General features: G+C 36.3%; 1 protein-coding gene and 1 pseudogene across 2 annotated transcripts; both read right to left on the reverse strand.

The window, feature by feature from the left end:
* LOC120862196 (UDP-glucuronosyltransferase 2B18-like) lies at positions 1–22,694 on the reverse strand. Of its 2 annotated transcripts, none has more exons than XM_040238320.1 (6): positions 22,475–22,694; positions 18,188–18,336; positions 11,684–11,815; positions 5,852–5,939; positions 4,767–4,986; positions 1–661 (listed from the first exon to the last, which is right to left on the reverse strand). In XM_040238320.1, exons 2-6 carry the CDS (start codon positions 18,308–18,310, stop codon positions 382–384), a joined length of 843 nt encoding a protein of 280 aa, XP_040094254.1. In that variant the 5' UTR covers positions 18,311–18,336; positions 22,475–22,694; the 3' UTR covers positions 1–381. The 2 variants fall into 2 exon arrangements, with proteins under 2 accessions (XP_040094254.1, XP_040094253.1); XM_040238319.1 differs by lacking the exon at positions 22,475–22,694 and adding an exon at positions 19,148–19,874.
* Positions 21,662–24,214, reverse strand: part of LOC120861600 — a 7,543-nt pseudogene continuing 4,990 nt past the window's right edge.

A 24,214-nucleotide genomic window follows, 5' to 3' on the forward strand; every position in this document is an offset into this window, starting at 1 on the left:
TATGGATACTATCAATAGACTTTTATTGTTCTTGTTTCTACACCCAACATGTGAAAAACAGTTAAATTCAACCATATATTTTTAGTATACTTTTGCATTAAAATAATAAATTTCAATACATACCCACATCATTTTATGGAGGAGTTCTACTTATGAGGCAGAACTGCTAGAGCAGCAGTACCCAAACTTTTAGGCCCCAGGAACCAGTTTCGTGGAAGACCATTTTTCCATGGACTGGGTTAGGAAACAATGGTTTTGGGATGATTCAAGCACATTACATTTATTGCTCACTTTATTTCTATTATTGCATCAGCTCCACCTCAGATCGTCAGGCATTAGATCTCAGAGGTTGGGGACACCTGCGCTGAGTCTCAGATACAGCTAGTCTCTTTTCCCCTTCTTTCCTGTTTTAGCAAACTTCCAGCAACAAAATAGACAACATTTCATGATGACAAATATGGCAGTTGCCACACAGGCCAGCAGGAACCCAATGACATCCAGAGAGTGGTACTGGAACCAGGTGAGATCATGGATAGCTGGCCGCAAGTGCTTGGCTCCTTTGTGGCGCATGACAAACTCGATCCAGAAGACTGCTCTGTCCAAGGGCTTCATAGGCTGATCATGTTGAACGGCTGATAATCTCATCACATTCTCTTTGTAGCTGAAGGAACATCAAACAGTTATCATTTATGGAATGAGCTATAATAGATAAATATGTGAAAATTTCTTGCAGATGGTAACAGAGTGCAACACAGAGTGGAAGAAAAACAGATAATTTTCTCCAAGGTGATTATTCAGATATTAGCTTATGGCTAGGATTTCTTAAATGCATAGCGTTTCAAGCTACAAAGAAAAGAAAGAAAATAGGAGAGAACAAGATTGTGTATTCTAAAGAATGGAAGGAGCTGTCCCAAAGGGAAAGAAAAGGAAAGAAATTCGTAATATGTTTGCCAAAGTTTGAATTATCTCATAAAGAATTGTTAATAGACCTGGTAGATGTATTTCAAAATGTTATGATCTATATATAGCAGGTAAACCAGGGATGAGGTTTGGAGACATGTCCAGACAGGGCTGGTCTTACATTAGTGAAGTGGTGGTCGAAAGTGTGGAAGTAGATTGACTCAGTTTGATTCCTGACTCTTACTTTGTTGGCTGCTTTTTTATTTTTCTGTTCCTCTGATTTTTAAAAAAAAAATTAATTTTACTAACATTTTAAAACATTTTTATTTTTTAAACTTTTAATTTTACTTTGGAGGGCTCAATCATGATAGAATCTGTTTCTCAGTTTTTCATTGTTACATAAAATGGCTAGGAATAGTATCTTATCTAATTATTTTGAGAATATTGTATTGATTCTTAGAGGCATTCCTAGCATGCAGTAGACACTCAGTGAATGTTTACTAGTATTGTTTTTCTGGTTCTTGTATTTTTGTTCTGGTTCTTTGTCATGAGCCTTCTGGAGAAGGCTCAACATTTCACTCTCAAGCATTGCAGACACACTTGTTTCTATTGCTGAAATAATGGCAGACTAATAGACAAGAAGGAAGAATAATGAGATATAGCTCATGAACTTTAAATCACAAAGTGCTATAACATAGCAGTGTAGTAATAACAATGGAAGTAACTTTTCTCCCTTTACTGTCAAAAACACAGGAGGAGCACTGGGTTTTTGCAAAGACTGCAATGATCCTGGAAATATATTTTTAATACAATAAGAATAGACTACAATAAAGAAGTTACTTAATATGTGTAAAGTAACACTGTTTTACTAAATGCAACATGTAGCATATCATGAACATTCAGTATATTTTCATTTTTGACACCAATATTGTATTATTAAAAATTAAAAAGGCATATAAATATACTAGAGATATGTACATTTACATAAAAACAGCAAATGAAAGATTTCTTTCAAAAAAAGAAAAAAAGGGCTTTTTATGCTGCTCGCTTAGGACAATAGCTGTGCTAAAATTAAATTTAAATAACACTGCTCATTGTGGTCTTGATTTGCATTTCTCTGATAATGAGTGATGTTGAGCATCTTTTCATGTGTTTGTTAGCCATCCCTATGAATTCTTTGGAGAAATGCCTACTTAGTTCTTTGGCCCATTTTTTGATTGGGTCATTTATTTTTCTGGAGTTGAGCTGCATAAGTTGCTTGTATATTTTTGAGATTAGTTGTTTATCAGTTGCTTCATTTGCTATAGTTTTCTCCCATTCAGAAGGCCGTCTTTTCACCTTACTTATAGTTTCCTCTGTTGTGCATAAGCTTTTAATTTTAATTAGATCCCATTTGTTTATTTTTGCTTTTATTTCCAGTATTCTGGGAGGTGGATCATAGAGGATCTTGCTGTGATTTATGTCAGAGAGTGTTTTGCCTATGTTCACCTCTAGGAGTTTTATCAGAGAAATGCATATCAAGACCACAATGAGGTACCATTTCACACCAGTCAGAATGGCTGTGATCCAAAAGTCTACAAGCAATAAATGCTGGAGAGGATGTGGAGAAAAGGGAACCCTCTTACACTGTTGGTGGGAATGCAAACTAGTACAGCCACTATGGAGAACAGTGTGGAGATTCCTTAAAAAACTGGAAATAGAACTGCCTTATGACCCAACAATCCCACTGCTGGGCATACACACTGAGGAAACCAGAATTGAAAGAGACACATGTACCCCAATGTTCATTGCAGCACTATTTATAATAGCCAGGATATGGAAGCCACCTAGATGTCCATCAGCAGATGAATGGATAAGAAAGCTGTGGTACATATACACAATGGAGTATTACTCAGCCATTAAAAAGAATACATTTGAATCAGTTCTGATGAGATGGATGAAACTGGAGCCGATTATACAGAGTGAAGTAAGCCAGAAAGAAAAACATCAATATAGTATACTAACACATATATATGGAATTTAGAAAGATGGTAATGATGACCCTGTATGTGAGACAGCAAAAGAGACACAGATATATAGAACGGACTTTTGGACTCTGATGGAGAGGGAGAGGGTGGGATGATTTGGGAGAATGGCATTGAAACATGTATACTATCATGTAAGAAATGAAGTGCCAGTCTATGTTCGATACAGGATACAGGATGCTTGGGGCTGGTGCATGGGGATGATCCAGAGAGATGATATGGGGTGGGAGGTGGGAGGGGGATTCAGGATTGGGAGTTCGTATACACCTGTGGTAGATTCATGTTGATGTATGGCAAAACCAATACAGTATTGTAAAGTAAAATAAAGTAAAAATAAAATTTTAAAAAATAACACTGCTTATAAAACACAAAATGCATTTTGCTGCCATTACTGACACATTCTCAAAATGCTTTCTTTACAAAGTCATTACGACCAAAAAGGGGGAATATATACATCATATTTGTGATATTAATATAACCGTGTCATTGAAATTCATGTATATCCTGAAGTGATTTGGAAATTAAATATTTCTGTTTTCATAAAATGTGGCTTTTAAAGAGGGATATCCCAACATAACTATCTATTCCAAACAAGACAAAAATGAGCACGAATAAAAGAACTCTGAATATACTTACATTTATAAGCTGTATCTACATAGTTGTAATTGAGTAAATTAGAAAATTCTAGTTGTTTACCATTTATGAATGATGGGATCAAAATATTATTACAGACTAGCAGATACAGAGAATAATCTATTGGATACCAGATTTGGGGAAGTAGAACCACACAGGTGGAGGAGTAGGAGGCAAAATTACTGGGAATAATATAAGCTCAAGGAGGTGTTATACAACACTGGAAATTTAACCACTATTTGGTAATTACTTTAAATGGAAAATAACCTTTAAAAATTGTGTAACTGTTTTTAAAAGAGGAATATCCCAATATATGGGATTCCCTGGTGGCTCAGATGTAAAGAATCGGCCTGCAATGCAGAAACCTGGTTTGATCCCTGGGTCAGCAAGATCCTCTGGAGAGGGGAATGGCTACCTACTCCCATGTTCTTGCCTGGAAAATTCCATGGACTGAGGAGTGATGGGATATAGTCTATGGGATCCCAAAGAGTCGAACACAACTGAGAAACCAGCACTTTCACTTTTTCATATGAACATACTCTTCCCAAGTCAATTATGTTTAGATTTTATAATTCTTCCAAACAAGACAAAATGACCACAGTAAAAAAAAAAAAAAATCAAGAATATACCCACATTTATAAATAGGATATAGGATATAAATATTTGAAACTGGGTAGTTAGAAAGTTATAGCTGTTTATCATTTATCAGAGATGGAGTCAAAATATTAGCATAGGAAACTTGGAAAATAGTAAATGTAATTGGAATTTGAAATGGATTATGTCATGGTGGTTTGCTGAAAATAAACCGTCTTATAAGAGTTTAAAACATTTGAGAAGTTCACATGCTGAAAGAAAGTAAAGTGGGCAGATGAGTATCCATATTGTTCATGGTTCCCTACAATAACTTTGTTCTTAATGTTTCTTAATCCATTAGAATTTCAATGGTTCTTCTCATTCTAATGATTAAGTTTTCAAAATTTCTCCACTATCTTTAAAACACTGACAAACCTTTTCCATAAAACCATGAAAAAAACTTAATGTGACATTCACAACCCATTATTTTTGTCTGTTTTCAAAACATTGAGCAAATCTTACACCTCATTGTGCTTATGTGAAGACTCATGGCTGCCTCCCTCGCCTTCAGATGAGAACTTCTCTAGAAAGATTAGCTAGTAAAGAAAAAAAAAAAATATATATATATATACTCACGAAGGATTATTAATGACTTCCTTCAATGCGTTGAGCAAATCTCTTGTTGACATTGTTTCCAAGTCCAATCTGACAGCTGTTCCCTTGGATTTCATTCGAGCAATGTTATCAGCTTGATCAGCAAACAAAGGCGTACCCACCATAGGGATCCCATGGTAGATGGCCTCATAAACACCATTGCTTCCACCATGAGTTATAAAGGCTTTGGTTTTTGGATGGCCTAGGATTGAGTGAATTTCAGTAAGATTATTAATTATAACTCAGAATACAATGAGAAATGGGTATTATAAGGCACGGGAAGAAGCAGTATCTTTTAGATAACATTATTATGTATATTGAAAGTGCTTTTAACTTGCTTTCAGAACTCAGAGAAGAAACAGCTATGTCTGCTGAAGGGGTAAATGAAGATTTTGTGAAAGAAGTGCTTAGTCACTTGAACATCACAAATGAATCCAGGATTGGCAGGTGAACAACTTGAAAGACCATTCTGGGTAAAAGAAACCACATGCGCAAAAAAAGAGGAGGGCATGCCCGAATTTATTCACCTAAAGATATAGTGAAGTCATTTAGTTTGATAGGAATGGTGTCAGGGGAAAAGAAGTATAATGATAGTGGCACTGGAACCAGAGGAAGGAAAAGCTAAATTTTATCATGAAGTATGCTATTGTTTCACAAAAATGATTGTGCTTTTTTTTTTTTTTTATAGAAAATTGAGAGTCGTTGGTAATGGCAGAAGAGTTCTTATTTTTAGTAGCATTTAACATACCTCTACAGAATGGAAATGATCAGTATAAGGAAAGAATTCAGAGACAGAACAACAATCCAGGAAATTATTGAAAAGTTCACTGTGAGAAGTAATTACAGCTAAAGTAAAGATTCTGGCTGTGAGGGATGTGACTGTGTAGAATAAACTGACAACTTTTATATGTTCTTTTTTTCTCATAGCAAAGAAAATTATAATAAAGTAGTAAAGTTTTCTTTTTCAGTGTTTCAATAATTGCTTTGTAAGTGTGTTTCCTGTTGAAGCACTCTCACTCTGCTCAGCTGTTACTCATGTTTTCATTATTTGTTCTGAGAAATCTCACCAAGGAGGTCATTCTGGGGAAGCCATTTATACAATCGGGTGTTGGGTCCTAAGTTATCTGGTTTTTTGCCATCATATCTCCATAGCACCTGTTAAAAGTAAAGGAAATACTTTATTCTATGAGCTGAACTTCAAAGTTATACTAATAATTTCTAAATTGACTAAGTTACATATAATTACATGTCTTCCATATGACATGTAAGGAAGTGAAGACATATTAAGTAATGGTAACTAGTAATACAAAGACATAAATAGGAATACCTACGTTTGATGTATTAATTATGTACACATGATGGCAGAGACAAGTGAGATTTTCAATGACCAATTCAAGTATTAAAAAAAAAAGCTGCTTTGTTGTTGCTTTGCAGTCACTAAGTTGTGTCCAACTCTTTGCACTCCATGGAGTGCAGCATGCTAGGCTTCTCTGTCCTTCACTATCTCTCAGAAGTTGCTCATATTCATATCCATTGATTCGGTGTTGCTATCCAAGCAACACATCCTCTGTCACTCCCTTTCCCTCCTGCCCTTAATCTCTCTCAGCATCAAGGTCTTTTTCAATGAGTCATCTCTTTGCATCAGGTGGCCAAGGTATTGGAGCTTCAGCTTCAGCATCAGTCCTTCCAATGAATATTCAAAGTTAATTAACTTAGGATTGACCAGTTTGATCCTGCTGTCCAGGGGACTCTCAAGAGTCTTCTCCAACACCACAATTCAAAAACATCAATTTTTTGGCACTCAGCCTTCTTTATGGTCCAACTCTCACAGCCATACATGACTACTGAAAAACCATAGCTTTGACTATATGGACTTTTCCAGGCAAGTGCTGTCTTTGCTTTTTAATACACTGTCTAGGCTTGTCATAGCTTTTCTTTCATGGATAGGTGGTTTTATTTCTAATACAATAAGTCAGTGGCAGATTACACATAACCTACATATTCATTTACTTTCTTTATATGCTAGTGCTCATTTTCAAATTCAATATTCACTGATTGATTTATTTTTGACTGTTATAAAAGAGTTTACTTATATCAAGTAGTTAAAATGGGAAGTTATTTTATTAGAATTTTACACGTTTTGAATACAAAGAAGAAAACGTATGCAGTCAATCACCGAAGATAGATATTTTGGCTTATTTATAATTTATTAATCCCCTTCATAGATCACAACCTTGTCATGGTAAAGCGGCTTGTGTAACTCAATGAAGCTATGAGCCATGCTCTGCATGGCTACCCAAGGGCAGATGGGTCATAGCAGAGTGTTCTGACAAGCTGTGGTCCACTGGAGGAGGGAATGGACAACTACTCCAGTATTTTTGCCATAAGAACCACATGAACAGTATGGAAAGACTAAATGTATGACACTGGAAGATGAGTTCTCTAGGTCAGAAGGTGTCCAATATGCTGTTGAGGAAGAGTGGAGGGCAATTACTAGTAGTTCCAGAAAGAATGAAGTGACTGGGCCAATGAAGAAATGATGCTTAGTTGTGGTGGTGAAAGTCTGAGGCTGTAAAGAACATAGGATCCTGAGGCCAATGAAATCAAGGTAGTTGGACATGGTCAAGCAGGATATAGCAAGAGTGAATATCAACATCTTAGAAATCCATGAACTAAAACGGTCGAGTTCAATGAATTTAATTCAGATGACCATTATATCTAGTACTGTGGTTAAGAATCCCTTAGAAGAAATGGAGTAGCCTCACAGTTAACAAAAAGGTCTGAAATGCAGTGCCTGGGTGCAATCTCAAAAACAACAGAATGATCTTGGTTCATTTCCAAGGTAAACCATTCAACATCACAGCAATCCAAGTCTGTGCCCCAACCACTAATGCTGAAGCAGCTGAAGTCGACTGATTCAGCAAGACCTACAAGACCTTCTAGAATTAACAGGTAAAAAAAAAAAAAAAAAAAATGAAGAAGTCTTTTCATCATGGGGATAGGAATGTAAAAGTAAGAAGTCAAGAGATATCTAGGATAAGAGGCAAGTTTGGCCTTGTAGTACTAAAAGAAGCAGGCAAAGGCTAACATACTTTAGTCAAGAGAACACACTGGTCAGAGTAAACATCCTTTTCCAACAACTGATGACTCTATACATGGACATCACCAGATGGTCAATACTGAAATAAGATTGAATATATTCTTTACAGCTGAAGATGGAGACGATCTATACAGTCAGCAGAACAAAACCTGGAGTTGACTGTGGTTCAGATCATGAGCACCTGAGTGCAAAATTCAGATTTGAATTGAAGAAAGACTTAAATTGAAAGTGGGGAAAACCGCTAGGCCATTCAGGTATGACAGAAATCAAATCCCGTATAATTATACAGTCGAGGTGATGAATAGATTCAAGGGATTATATCTGATATACAGAGTGCCTGAAGAACTGTGGATAAAGGTGTGTAATATTGTACAGGAGGCAGCGATCAAAACAATTCCAAAGAAAAGGAAATGACAGAAGGCAAAGTGGTTATCTGAAGAGGCTTTATACATAGTTGAGAAAAGAAGGGGAGTGAAATCCAAGGCAGAAAGGGAAAGAAAGATATACTCAACTGAATGCAGAATTCCAGAGCATAGATAGGAGAGATAAGAAGGACTTCTTAAAAGAACGATGCAAAGAAATAGAGAAATCAATGGGATGTGAAAGACTAGAAATCTCTTCAAGTAAATTAGAGAGCCCAAGGGATCATTTCATGCAAAGATGGGCACAATAAAGGACAGAAATGGTATGGACCTAACAGAAGCAGAAGATATTAAGAAGAGGTGGCAAGAATACACAGAAGATCTATACAAAAGAGGTCTTAGTAACCTGGATAACCATGATGGTGTGGTCATTCATCTAGAGCCATACTTCTTGGAGTGTGAAGAATATGGGACCTTAGGAAGTATTACTGTGAGGAAAGCTAGTGGAATTTCAGCTGAAGTATTTCAAATCCTAAAAGATGATACTGTTAAAGTGCTGCACTCAATATGCCAGCAAACTTGGAAAACACAACAGTGGCCACAGGACTGGAAAAGGTGTTTTTATTCCAAACCCAAAGATGGGTAATGCCGAAGAATGTTTAAACTACTGTATAATTATGTTCCTTTCACACCCTAACAAGGTACTACTCAAAAATCATTTATCTCGGCCTAAGCAGTACATGAGCCAAGAACTTCCAGATGTGAAATCTAGGTTTAGAAAAGGCAGAGGAACCAGAGATCAAATTGCCACCATTCATTAGATCATAGAAAAAGCAAGAAAATTCCAGAAAATCATCTACTTTTGCTTCATTGACTATGTTAACCTTTGACTGTGTGGATCACAACAAACTGTGGAAAATTCTTAATGAGTTGGGAATACCAGACCACCTTAACTGTCTCTTGAGAAACCCGTATGCAGGTCAAGAAGCAAGAGTTAGAATTGGACATGGAACAACAGACTGGATCAAATGGGGAAAGGAGTACAAAAAAGCTGTATATTGTCACTCTGCTTATTTAACTTACATATGCACAGTATATCATGTAAAATACTGGGCTAAGTGACTCACAAGCTGGAATCAAGATTGCCAGTAAAAATATCAATAACCTCAGATATGCAGATGACACCACCCTTATGGCAGAAAGTGAAGAGGAACTAAAAAGCCTTTTGATGAAAGTGAAAGAGGAGAGTGAAAAAGTTGGCTTAAAGCTCAACATTCAGAAAACGAAGATCATGGCATCTGGTCCCATCACTTCATGGGAAATAGATGGGGAAATAGTGGAAACAGTGTCAGACTTTATTTTGGGGGGCTCCAAAATCACTGCAGATGGTGACTGCAGCCATGAAATTAAAAGACGCTTACTCCTTGGAAGAAAAGTTATGACCAACCTAGATAGTATATTAAAAAGCAGAGACATTACTTTGCCAACAAAGGCCCATCTAGTCAAAGCTATGGTTTTTCCAGTAGTCATGTATGGATGTGAGAGTCGGACTGTGAAGAAAACTGAGCACCAAAGAATTGATGCTTTTGAACTGTGGTGTTGGAGAAGACTCTTGAGAGTCCCTTGGACTGCAAGGAGATCCAACCAGTCCATTCTAAAGGAGATCAGCCCTGGGTGTTCATTGGAAGGACTGATGCTAAAGCTGAAACTCCAGTACTTTGGCCACCTCATGCGAAGAGTTGACTCATTGGAAAAGACTCTGATGCTGGGAGGGATTGGGGGCAGGAGGAGAAGGGACGACAGAGGATGAGATGGCTGGATGGCATCACTGACTCAATGGACATGAGTTTTAGTGAACTCTGGGAGTTGGTGATGGACAGGGAGGCCTGGTGTGCTGCAATTCATGGGGTCGCAAAGAGTCGGACACGACTGAGTGACTGAACTGAATTGAAAGGGACTCGATGTGGGTGAAAGAGGAAAGTGAAAATGCTGTCTTAAAACTCAACATTCAAAACAATACATTCATGGCATCTGGTCCCATCACTTCATGGCAAATATATGGGGAAAATGTGGAAGCTGTGACATATTTTATTTTCTTGGGCTCCAAAATCATTGTGGATGATGACTGCAACCATGAAATGAAAAGACACTCGCTTCTTGAAAGGAAAGCTATGACAAATCTAGACAGAATACTAAAAGCAGAGACATCACTCTACCAAAAGAGGTCCATATAATCTGCTATATTTTTTCCAGCAATCATGTATGGATATGAGAGTTGGACAGTAAAGAAGGTTAGGTAAGGTAAGATAAGGTGAAGTCACTCAGTCATGTCCTACTCTTTGTGGCCCCATGGACTGTAGCTTACCAGGCTCCTGTATCCATGGAATTTTCCAGGCAAGAGTATGGGGGTGGGTTGCCATTTCCTTCTCCAGAGGATCTTCCCTACCCAGGGATCGAACCCAGGTCTCCTGCATTGTAGGCCTACGCTTTACTGTCTGAGCCACCCAGGAAGTCTATAAAGAAGGTTAAGCACTGGAGAGTTAATGCTTTTGAATTGTGGTGCTGGAGAAGATTCTTGAGAATCCCTTGGACTGCAAGGACATCAAACCAGTCAATCCTAAAGGAAACCAATCTTGAATATTCATTGGAAGTACTGACGCTGAAGCTCCAGTACTCTGGCCACCTGATAACTCATTGGAAAGACTCTGATCTGGGAAAGGTTGAAGGCAAAAGGAGAAGGGCTGGCAGAGGATGACATGGTTAGATAGCATCACTAAAGCAATGAACATGAATCTTGGCAAACCCTGGGTAATAGTGAAGGACAGAGGAGCCCAGCATGCTGTAGTCCATGGGATGGCAATGATTCAGACAACTTAATGACTAAACAACAGCAGCATAATTTTTTAATAATAAGTTAATTAGTGCTGCTGAAGAAGTATGTTCTCTTAAATTACAAATTATTAAGCCCTACTTCCAAAAACAATGAAAAGTGGAATTGTTTGACTTGAATCAATATTGCATGACTACATTTATTGTTAAAATTGAACTCCCGAGAGCATCTGTATGTGTGTTGTGTCCTCAGAAGTCCTTCAAAGAAAAGGAACAAGTGACAAAGCAGAATTTACTGGTTAATCTTCCTGCCCATGCTACCATTGTATTAATAACACCAAAATTCATACTGTGTCTCTTAAATATCATTCTTTTTGATCACTATGTTGAATAATTAAAATTATTCTGGATCAAAGGTACTCCCTGTACTGCCGTAGCACCTGCCTTGTATATTTTGGTTTATATATACATATATATATGTATATATGTGAGATAAATTGCTGCTATCATATTATTTACCTTTCTGATAGGAAATGTCTAAAATCAAATCTATACAGAGTTTATCAGACTTATTAAATAGTTGTCCATGATTAAGTTATTGTATCTACCTTTTGTGGAATTTGAGCGAAGGCTGATGCAATCACCTTGGCTCTGTCTTCTGACATGTTACTGACCATTGACCCCAAAGAAAACACCACAATACCATTTTCTCCAGAGCTCTGCACAAACTCTTCCATTTCCTGTGAAAAAAGAATTTGCCCCATCACAAAACAGCAACAGCATAGCATACATTATTGAAGGGATTACTACAAGCAACAAAAGAAAGAAAATCAGAAATTGTCTCGAGATATTAGAGTAGTGATTTCTTACAAAAATATAGTGGTAAGATACACATGGCATAAAATTTACTTTCTTAATTGTTCCTAAGTAGATAGTATAATAGTAGTGTTAAGTATACTCACATTGTGCAACCAATCTGCAGATCGTTTTCAACTGACAAAACTGGAAGTCTATGATCATTAAGAAACTCTACTTTCCTCTTTCTCCAGCCTTTGGCAAGTTTCATTCTACTCTGTTTCTACAATACTGGATACTTCTGGATACTTCTTATAAGTTGAATTGTACAGTATTTGTCTTTTTCTGACTAGTTATTTTCACTTAATGTAAGGTTCATTCATGTTGTGACATGTGTCAGAATTTCCTTTTATTTTTTTTAATTTTTATTATTTTTTTTCAGAATTTCCTTTTAAAGGTGAGTCATATTCTATTGTTTGTATATATATTTGTTTATTGCTTCCTCTGTTGATGGACATTTGGGCTGCTTCAACCTCTTGGCTCCTGTGAATAGAGCTTTCATGCATATATTGTACAGACACTTCATTGGGATCTTAATTTCAATTATTTTGGATATAAACCCAGAAAAGGAATTGCTGAGCTATATGTGTAGACAGGTTTTATATTAGAAAGTGCACATTATTCTTATCACATACTATACAGTTAGCTAATAGAGTGATTTCCCTCCCTCACCCACCCCACTCTCCCAATTCTCTTGAACATGTTAACTTCACATCTTGGACTTTGGTCAGTTGTACTAATAAATATTCAACACTAAAAAATCACTAAAAATTTTTTGAGGGACTTTATATTATTTTTTATAATTTTTTAAAACATTTTTCATCCTTGAGATCCTGGGGAAAGAATGGGTGGTATGAGGGCAATTTCTTCCATTATATATATTTGTGCAAATGTTTTTCTGTATAAGCAGGAAATAAGATAGAGCCAGTACTAGTAGTGACAAGGAGATATTATTAAACTATATTATCCTCATACTCTTCATTAGTCTTGATGTTAATTACTAACATAGATTCTTGGAAAGAAGTTACTTGCCAGATTCAACTCGCTTTGGTTCTTTGTTATTATATTCTGCTAACTGATTTATTTATTCCAGACAGACTTTTTGAGAATTATTTAGGTTATTCATTAATATTTCATTTCCTGACTATGAGTACTATGAAAAAAAAATGATCTGAATCACTTTATGTCATTCATTCAGCTCTGTAATCCTATTCTTCATCTTAGACTTTGTCATAATTTCCAAACTCTGTCTAAAATACTAACTACTGACTTGAGGAGTCAAGTATTATAGTTTGGAAGTTCTATGAAACAGTTCTGTGAGTTCTATTTATAATCCAAAGTTACACTTGTATAGTTACTTATTTGAGAGACCATATTGCTGTGTTTCTTTACATATGATGCCTTTGTCCTGAACTTGCATAATTAATATCACAGATGGATGTGTTATGTCTAACTGTGGTGAAGGACCTTCAACTTGACTTCAATGAGTCCCCCTGGGAGCACCTGCTCCACAGAGGAAGAGGTGCCCAGGGCTTTCTGCAGTACAGGTATGGTCAGCTTTTGAGTAATTCACTTCTAACTAAATAAAGCTCCTGGTGAATCCATATTTGCCTGGAATTGTTTCTGAATTATTTTGCCTTGTGGTCCTTGATCCTTTCTGATTAAAAATAAAGTTACTTTCTATACTAGAATAATTCCAAATTTTAAATGGCAACCCACCCCAATATTCCAGTCTGGGAAATCCCATTGACAGAGGAGACTGGCTGGCTATAGTTCACAAGGTCACGAAGAGTCAGACATGACTGAGCATGTATGCATATTCACTGTTCTGCACCTTAGATCTCTAGTATTTATTTACTAAGAAATGCAAATTTGTATCCTTAAACAACATTTCTCCTATTCTTCCAACTCTCAGTCCTGGCAACCACCATATTACTCTCTGTTATTACAAGTTTGGCATTTTTAGATTTCATATACAAGTGATTTCTTACAGTATTTGTCCTTCTCTGTCTTTTCAAAAAGATAAAATTGAAAACCTTTAGTTAGACTAATCAAGAAAAAAAGTGACTCAAATAAATAAGGTTAGAAATGAAATGGAGACATTTACAGCTGATACTGAAAAATTACATAGGATCCCGAGACTACCATGAATAATTATAAGCTAAGAAATTATTAATACATATATGAGAAGAATGGAGAACTACTTAAAAACAGAACCTACCAAGACTGAATCAGGAAGAAGTAGAAAATCTGAACAGTCCTAATAAGTGAAGAAATTGAATTGGTAATCAAAAACCTATCAACACACAAAAGGCCCAGGGCCTGATGGCTTCACTGACATAGTCTATGAAATATTATAGAATAACTAATGCCAGTTCTTCAAAAAATCTTAGAAATTAAAGAGAAGGGTAGGAACATTTCCAAACTCATCCTACAAGGTCATCACCATGATCATGATACCAAATAGATAATCACATTGCAAGAAGATAAAACTAAAGTCAATATCCAGATTGAGTATTGTTGCAAAAATTCTCCACAAAATATCAACATGCCAAATTCAAGAGCACATTAAAAGAATTATATAGTAAGACCAAGTGAGATTTATCTCTGTGATGCAAGGATAAATGGAATGAACAATAAAGTAACTTGATTATCTCAATAGATGTCCAAAAAACTTTTGACAAGATATGACATTCTTTCATGATAAAACCCTCAACATATAGGGTATAGAAGGAACATATCTCAATGTAATAAAGAACATATATGACAAACCCAAAGCTAACGTTATACTCAACAGTGAACACTTGAAAGCTTTTTCTCTAATCAGAAACAAAATAAGGACGCTTACTCCCACTGTATAGACTTTAGTTACTGTGTACTAATAATGAAACATCTGAAAAAAACTATCCCATTCACAATAGCATCAAAAGGAAGAAAATAATTAGAAATCAATTTAATCAATGAAGTGAAAGATCTGTACAGTGATAACTATAAGAAATTGTAGAAATAGAAGAAAACACATATAAATGGAAAGTCATTATGTGACATGGACCAGAAGACTAATACTGTTAAAATGTTGACATTACCAAAAGCCCAAAGAATCACACCTTGAAATTTCATATTTACCACAAAGTTTCAATATTTCAAGTAGTGTACTGGCCCCCAAATAGACACATAGACCATGGAACAGCACACAGGGTTCAACTAATAGTCAACAAGGGAGCAAGGGAGACAAAAACACCAACTGTGAAAATGTTAGTCACTTCTTTCTTTTCTGAGAAACCTGGATAAACTATGAAAAAAAAAATGAGACCACTCACAAAAAACAACTCAAAATGTATCAATGTATCAATGACTTAAATGTATCAATGACTTAAACACAAGACCAGATACCATAACATCCCTAAAAGAAAATATAAGGTTAGAAACTCCTTGGCACTGGTCTTGAAAATGATGTTTTTGTATATGACATCAAGACCACAACAAAAGGAAAAAATCACAAGTGGGGCTACATCAAGCTTAAAAGCTTCTGCACAGCAAAAGAAATAATCAACAAGATGAAAATGCCATCTACAGAGTGGAAGAAAAGTTTTGTAACCACATATTGAATGAAGGGTTAAGATCCAGAATATATGCACAATTCATACAAAAAAATTCAATTAAAGAATGGGCAGATGAACAAAATAGACCCTTTATAAAGAAGATTTCCAAATGGTCACCAGGTATAGGAAAAGATACTCAACATCAGTAATCATCAGGGAAATGTATTTCAAAATCACAATCAGATATTACTTCACCCCAATTAGAAAGTCTATAACCAAGAAGAGAAAAGTGTTGTGAGAATGCGGAGAAAAGTGAATGCTTGTACACTCTCAGTGGGAATGTAAATTGGTTTAACCCCTATGGAACATACATTGAAGGTTGCTAAAACAATTAAAGATAGATCTATTGTATGATCCAGCAGTTCTACTTCTGGGTATACAGTCAAAGGAAATAAAAACAGGATATAGAAGAGGTATATGGGCTCCATGTTGACTGCAGCATTATTCACAATTAGCTAAGGGAAAAAACTTAAGTGCCCACCAATGGACGAATTATTTAAAGATGTTTCATAGATACACACAGACATGCACACACACACACACACACACACAGAGACACATGTGCTCAGAATGAAATGTTATTCACCCACGAGAAAGAAGGAAATCCTGCCATTTTCGACAACATGGATGGACCTTGAAGACATTATGCTAAAGTGTATGCTGCCATTTTAACCTTTATTCTATTCCTATAATCAAATAATACACTATGATATATATCCTTAAAGTTGTAATTCTAGCTTATGCTTTTTTAATCTTCAAGTAAACTGTGATCTTATTATATTTGTTATTTTCCAAGTAAATATTTTATTGTATCTGATTTTTATTGTATCTCATTTAGTATATTTTATTGTATCTGATTTAGTATAATTTAGCATTTCCTAGTGGCTCAGATGGTAAAGAATCTGCCTGGAGTGCAGGAAACCAGGATTTGATCCCTGGGTCGGGAAGATCCCCTGGAGAAGGGAATGGCTGCCCACTCCAGTATTCTTGCCTGGAGAATCCCATGGACAGAGGAGCCTGGTGGGCTACAGTCCATGGGGTCACAAAAAGTCAGATATGACTGAAGTGACTTAGCAGCAGCAGCATTTAATATAAAGTTTTTAATGTCAGGAATTTTTAAGGTTTTGGCTATCAGATGAAGAAGATGAAATACTACAGTATTTTTGTAAGTTTTAAGGCTTTTCACCACAGCACTAGCTAAAATAAATGCCCATTTCCAACAATATAAATGAATGTACATATAAATGTATGTTTTTATTCCCAACCCAGAGATTTATTTAAATTTATTTAAAGTAAATCATCCTGATTCATATCAATGTATGGCAAAACCCACCACAAAAATGTAAAGTAATTATCCTCCAATTAAAATAAATTAATTTAAAATAAAGAAAAAATGAGTTAATGTGATATCTCTGTGAACACCGTACTCTAGTTTTCACTCATTATTGTCTATATCTAGTAATAATCTGCTAAATGGTCTCTTCCTACTCTTTACCATTTACAATCCAACCCAGTGACTACATCTTGCATTTTATTTTTAATAATATATGACTATCTCTTTCTCAGGGCTTTTGTCATAGCTCAGTCAGTAAAGAATCTGCCTGCAATGCAGGAGACCTGGGTTCGATTCCCAGGTGGGAAAATCCTCTGGAGAAGGAAATGGCAACCCGCTCCAGTATTCACACTTGGAGAATCCCATGGACAGAGGAGCCTGACAGTCTATAGTCCATGTGATTGCAAGAGTCGGACACAACTTAGAGACTAAACCACTGCCATCACCTCTTTCTTTCTTAATCCTCTCAATATTCTTCCCAATGCCCCTACTAGATGTTTCAAATCTTTATAATTATCTGTTTCCAACTTACCTCTATAGCATCATCTTTATTCAACCTTTTCCTATCTAGACTAAACTTGGACTTTTTGGCAACTGTCCTTACTACTCCACCGACCTTTCTTTTATATCTTTTTCCAACTGAGCTACGAGAGAAGTCCATATCTTCTTTCACCCCTGCCCTATTCCTCTGTTTATTCCTGAGCATCCTTCAGATCTCATATTTGTCTATGAATCAGAGATACATTACATGATTCATGCTGAATATTTCTTTAGCACTCTGGTCTTTCCATATTATAACATTTTTTACAACTTGATTGTGTTCTGTCATTTAAGGTGGACTGTAGAAACTGAGCCTACACTATTTGCCTAAATTAGCACTCACTTCTGGAATAGGCTATATATAAAATTATCCTATAATAATTATAATACAATTATAATGTAACATATTATAGTGAGATGAGATGTTTGGATGGCATCACCAGGTGATAATATCACTATTATCTTATTTATATAAAAAATATATATTTTATATAGAACTATGTGTCCTTTAATGAATGATGCTTCTCTATGTGTTGAATAATGAAATTGTAATTTAATTGATGTATTATCAAAGTGTCCCATGTACTCTAGTTTATTCTGTAATGATAATGAAATTCAGATAGTTGTGTTGATACAGAAATACATCACTTTCTAGGTAGAAGGTCACTTTATCCAGGTTCCCACATCTGACTACCTGTAATCAAACATTCTAAATAAAGAATACAGAATATTCTTATTGAAAACACAAAGTTCACAAAGAACAGCAAGGAGGAGTAGGTGACCTTAGGCAGAGGCTTGGCAGGTTTGCAGTGGAGCCCTCCAACAAATTCAACATTTGGTAGTCGTGGACGAGGAAATGAAAAGTCCCAGTAGCTTCGAATGAGCCACATTTCGGCTTTCCCCATTGTCTCTGATAAGGTAGTAGGTCTTCCTGAAAGTAAAAAGAAAAACAACAACAAATGTTTGATCAAATGAGACTATTGTCATCTGTGTATATTAGATAATTTTTGTAAAGGAACTTGGGATGTTTTGGCCACGATATTTGAATGTGTCTGTTTCTTGATAAAGATATACATAGCATAGTATAGGATAATAAAGTATATCTGGAATACATCTGTTTCTACATAAGCAGAAACAATTTCTAAAAGCTAACTGGATACTTATACTACAAATATGTTTATAACTCTCAATGTACATGTCTTCATTTATCAAGACAGTTTATGAGATTCTTAATGACTTTAAGTTAAAAAAAGAAGTTTTGTAAGTTGGATAGTCACTTGCAGATGTCCTAGGTACTTCAGTCTGTGGTAAATGGCTTCCTGGTATCCGATACTAGTAATGGGCTTTACCCTACCCTATAATTTAAGTGTTTGCATAATATTTGTTAGATTGAGGGTCATTTTATATTTTTATTTCACTGTTTCACTTATGTGAGATAAATTTTTGTGAATTTATATTTAGACAAACTCAACTTCCAAGGCACTAGGAAAAATAAGACAATGCTACCAACTAAAAACATGAATTACCTAGTAGTTTCGTGGCTAAGTGATAACTGACTCTTTTCAACTTGGTGGACTATAGCCCAACAGGCTTCTCTGTCCATGGGATTTCCCAGGCAAAAACACTGGAATGGAATGCCATTTCCTTTTCCAAGGGATCTTCCTGACCATAGGATCAAACCTGTGTCTCCTGCATTGGCAGGTAGATTCTTTACCACTGAGCTATCAGGAAGCCCAACTTACCTAGTACTTCACTGTAAAACTGATTCCACTTCTTATCGTGTGTCATGAAGAAAAGGTCAAAATAAAGTGTGTAAAACATATTTTTGACCCTCTCCATGAATGTCATATGATCACTTAATTCTGAAAGCATAACAGGTACATAAGATGGTGGGAATGGAAGTCTTCCACTATTCTTTTCAATTACATGGCCAGGTGAGGTGTAATGACTGTACACGAATGGTATTTTAAGTAATTCAGCCAGCAGTTCACCACAGGGTCCAACGGCATCTGCAATAAGGATATCAAACCTTGATTCCTGTAGTTTTGTCATTAAGTTCTTGTTGGAAACAGCATCTTTACACATACTTAAAGCAGTATCAAAAAATTCCCAAAATAAACTTTTCACTGTTGACAAATAGGACCAAAAGGAATCTTTCGCCACATATGTCCATTCCTCAAGAAGACGTTCTATAAAATTCTCATAATCACTTTTTGTTAAAGATACAGGAAAAGTCTCAAATTTCATAGTAGATGGTTTGCTGGAATTAGTAATAGTGGAAGCTGAAGATAGCAGAACAGTCACCTCATGACCCCTCGTGACAAGTTCGTCCAGAATTGTCTTTATATTCAGCCAGTGACTAAATTCCACTGGCCACACCAGCACATTTCCACAACTCCCACCGCTAAAGTAACAAGTCAGCTGTAGCAGCAGCAGAAGCGAGAGTCTTTTCATCGACATCTTGCTCATATGTAGTCCTTTTAAAATAACTACTGTAAACTTTTGCTATTGCTCAGGCTTATATCTAGAAGTCATCAACCAGAAGTTAAATTATAACTCCTATTCCTTAAAAAAGTAGATTACATGAATAGTCAGCAGATGTGGAAATCAAGTGAAAAGGCAAAGTGCAGAACATTTTGAGATTATACACTGTATTTAGTATTGATTTGTCAGTGCTGTAACCCATCTTGTTCACACATATCAATTATATTCTATGAGAAAGAAGACTAACTAGTGTAAAACAATAGCAAGTGAGAGGCTGTTGTGTCTGCAGTTGCTTTGACACAAAATTAGAGATAAGGTGACATCAACAAGATGGAGTGTTATGAGGTCACAACAATTGTGTCCCTCACAGAAACAGCAAAAACAATAAATGACCAACTGCAAACCAATGTAAATTATTTTGGGAAAGTTCTGGACTAAAATGAAAAAGCAGCAGAAATCCTGCAGTTTGCAAAGACTGAAGATGTGTGTTCTGATTTTTTTTAGTGCAATGTATTAATTCTAAAGATATCAATTAAGTTTGACTGGTCAATTGTATAATTTATGATCACTATTGCCATATTGATTATTTTGTCTGAATGATCTGCCTACTGATGACAGTGGGCAGTTAAAACAGAAGGAGACGACAGAAGATGAGATGGTTAGATAGCATCACTGACTCAATGGACATTAGTGTGAGCAAACTCTGGGAGATGGTGAAGGACAGGGAAGCCTGGTATGCTGTGGGCTATCAGGTTGATCAGAAAACATAGAAAAGCCCACCATAGGGATCTCATGGCAGATGGCCTTGTAAGTGCTGTTGGTTCCACCATGAGTTATAAAGCCTTTGGTTTTTGGATGATCTAGCATTGAGTGACTTTCAGTAAAATTATTAATAATAATTCAGAGTGAAACAAGAAATGGGCCTTATAAGGCACTGTAAAAAGCAATGTTTTTAAGATAACAGATGGTTACACACAGGAAACTGCATTTAAATTGCTTTCAGAACTCACAACCAGAAACTCCTGTCTGCTGGAGAGATAAGTGAAGACTTCATGAAAGAAGTGCTTTGTCACTTGGACTTCACAAGTGAATTCAAGATTGGCAGAAGAACAACTTAAAGAACACTCTGGGTAAAAGAAACCACATATGCATAAAAATGGGGCATTCAGAAATATATTCTCTAAAAGATTAAGGAAGTCATTTAATCTGATAAGAATGGTGTCAAAATCACCAAAAGGGTAATGGTAGTAACTGTGGAACCAAAGAAAAGAGAATCTTCATTTTATTAAGAAATATGCTACCTCTTCATGGAAATGATTGTGGATTTTATTTCTGTAGAAAATGGAGAGTCACTGGTAATAAACAAGGAGCTATTATTTATCAGTAGTATTTAAAATACTCCTACACAGGAGACCCAATAGGTGTAAGGAAAGCATTCAGAGGTAGAACAATAACCCAATAAGCTACTCATGTTAGAAGCAATTACAGGCAAAATGAAGATATTTTAATTTTGGGCATAAGGGATATGACCAATGTATAATACAGTGCCAACTATGATATATCTTCCTTCTTCCCTCTAGTGTTGGGAGTAAAAACACAGAAGTAAAGTTTTCTTTCTGAATGTCTTAATAATAAACACTTGATAAGTTTATTTCCTCTTGAAGTACTATCACTCTGCTCAGCTGTTAATCATGTTTTTAGGATTTGTTCTGCCAATATTTACCAAGAAGGTCATTCTGGGGGAATTCAGTTATACAGACAAATATTGGGGCCTAAGGTGTCTGGCTTTTTGCCTTCATATCTTCATAGAACCTGTTAGGGTAACAAAAATACCTTATTCAATTAGTTTAAAGTCATAGCATTATAATTCAAGATATTAAAAGATAACATTAAATGTCTTCCATATGGCATGTTAGGAAGAAAAGATGCGTGATCATAAGCAATGATAACTATTAATGCACTGACATCAGTAGGAATAGTTACATTTTACATACTTATTACTATATTCAATCAGCTATGGAATATAATCATGACCGTTCACACATGATGGCATAGACAAATGATGTTTACATTTATAAACAAAGACTTCTTTTTGTAATTTATAAGTATCAATAAACTGTTGAAAAAGTTCCAACTTTGTGATAATAAAATTTATTCAGCTGATCATGAACACATTAACAATGAACCACAAAGGAGTGTCAGTGGCAATCCGTCGTTAGTAAGGTACGGATTTTGGAATTCCCAATCAATTCTCATACACTGGATTATAATTTATAGGGTTTAACCTCTATTTGCTCTGAAATGTAAAGTAACTCTATCAGCAAAGGAACAGCTTAGGTCATTAGGAGAAGATTACAATATCAGATAGCAAATTATAAAAGTAGTTCAAAATATCCAAAGACCTCAGGGGAATTTTATGTATTAGAAAATAAGGTATCATTCTATTTTATGGAGAAAGAGGTTGGTGAATCTTTTCCATGCCACTTTCCTTATGCTTGATTCTTTCTTACAGTCCCTCTCCCTCCTCAATCAGAAGGAGCAATGTGACAGGTTAGAAGCAGAGTCCATTAAGGGCCAGACCATACCATGCACAGAGTTTACTTAAAGGCAGGACCCTGTCTTCTGTTTGATCTTACTGATTCAGACTTTGTCAGGACCAAGTCACCAAGGAGGCTGATGTTTATCTTTCTCTAAGTCACTGTGCCTGGATGGGATCTGGAGGTCTCTTAGGGAGCCCTCACCATCTTTTCTCTGAATAGCACCCTGCAAAGCACACTGACAGGGCTACTTTAAAATTTAGGGGAAATGAAAGGGGTCAGGATTATCTGGCAAGTACAGTCTGCATGATGCATTCCAGACTTTTATCACTATTGCATAATGTCTTTGTGATACTGCACTTACTGTTAAAATTTAACTCTTGAGAATATTTGTATGTTTACTGTGTCCTCAAGAGTCCTTCAATGAAAAGGAACAAATGACAAAGCAGAATTTGATGGTTTATTTTCCTGCCCACAATCCCATTATAATATAAAAATTCATACTGGATCTCTTAGATATTTTTCATTTTGATAATGTTAATCCAAAGTATTGTTAATAAAAGATACTCTAAACTACTGTCAGTCAGTCGGTTCAGTCACTCAGTCTTGTCTGACTCTTCACGACCCCATGAATCACAGCATGCCAGGCCTCCCTGCCCATCACCAACACCTGGAGTTTACTCAAACTCATGTCCATGGAGTCGGTGATGCCATCCAGCCATCTCATCCTCTGTCATCCTCTTCTCCTTCTGCCCCCAATCCCTCCCAGCATCAGGGTCTTTTCCAATGAGTCAACTCTTCACATGAGGTGACCAAAGTATTGGAGTTTCAGCTTCAGCATCAGTCCTTCCAGTGAACACCTAGGACTGGTCTCCTTTAGGATGTACTTGTTGGATCTCCTTACAGTCCAAGGGACTCTCAAGAGTTTTCTTCAACACCACAGTTCAAAAGCATCAATTCTTCAGCACTCAGCTTTCTTCACAGTCCAACTCTCACATCCATACATGACCACTGGAAAAACCATAGCCTTGACTAGATGGACCTTTGTTGGCAAAGTTATGTCTCTGCTTTTGAATATGCTATCTAGGTTGGTCATAACTTTCCTTCCAAGGAGTAAGTGTCTTTTAATTTGATTGCTGCAATCACCATCTGCAGTGATTTTGGAGCTCCCCCAAATAAAGTCTGACACTGTTTCCACTGTTTCCCCATCTATTTCCCATGAAGTGATGGGACCAGATGCCATGATCTTAGTTTTCTGGATGTTGAGCTTTAAGCCAACTTTTTCACTCTCCTCTTTCACTTTCATCAAAAGGCTTTTTAGTTCCTCTTCACTTTCTGCCATAAGGGTGGTGTCATCTGCATATCTGAGGTTATTGGTATTTCTCCCAGCAATCTTGCTTGATTCCAGCTTGTGCTTCTTCCAGCCCAGTGTTTCTCATGATGTACTCTGCATATAAGTTAAATAAGCAGGGTGACAATATACAGCCTTGATGTACTCCTTTTCCTATTTGGAATCAGTCTGTTGTTCCATGTCCAGTTCTAACTGTTGCTTCCTGACCTGCATACAGGTTTCTCAAGAGGAAGGTCAGGTGGTCTAGTATTCCCATCTCTTTCAGAATTTTCCACAGTTTATTGTGATCCACACAGTCAAAGGCTTTGACATAGTCAATAAAGCAGAAAGAGATGTTTTTCTGGAACTCTCTGTTTTTCTAGAACTCTCTTGCTTTTTCCATGATCCACTGCTGCTAAGTCGCTTCAGTCGTGTCCGACTCTGTGACCTCATAGACC

Source organism: Oryx dammah, unplaced genomic scaffold, assembly GCF_014754425.2.
Source record: "Oryx dammah isolate SB20612 unplaced genomic scaffold, SCBI_Odam_1.1 HiC_scaffold_3, whole genome shotgun sequence".
In the NCBI taxonomy this organism is placed as follows: Eukaryota; Metazoa; Chordata; class Mammalia; order Artiodactyla; family Bovidae; genus Oryx; species Oryx dammah.

Excerpts from the sequence above, each read along its gene's own strand:
- LOC120862196 (XM_040238319.1), bottom strand. The coding sequence starts at position 19,874 with ATGAGCAAGATGTCGATGAAAAGACTCTCGCTTCTGCTGCTGCTACAG. Across the intron at positions 18,337-19,147 it reads GTTTTACAGTGAAGTACTAG|GAAGACCTACTACCTTATCA; the intron begins GTAAGTTGGGCT and ends TTTTACTTTCAG. Across the intron at positions 5,940-11,683 it reads TCGCTCAAATTCCACAAAAG|GTGCTATGGAGATATGATGG; the intron begins GTAGATACAATA and ends TACTTTTAACAG.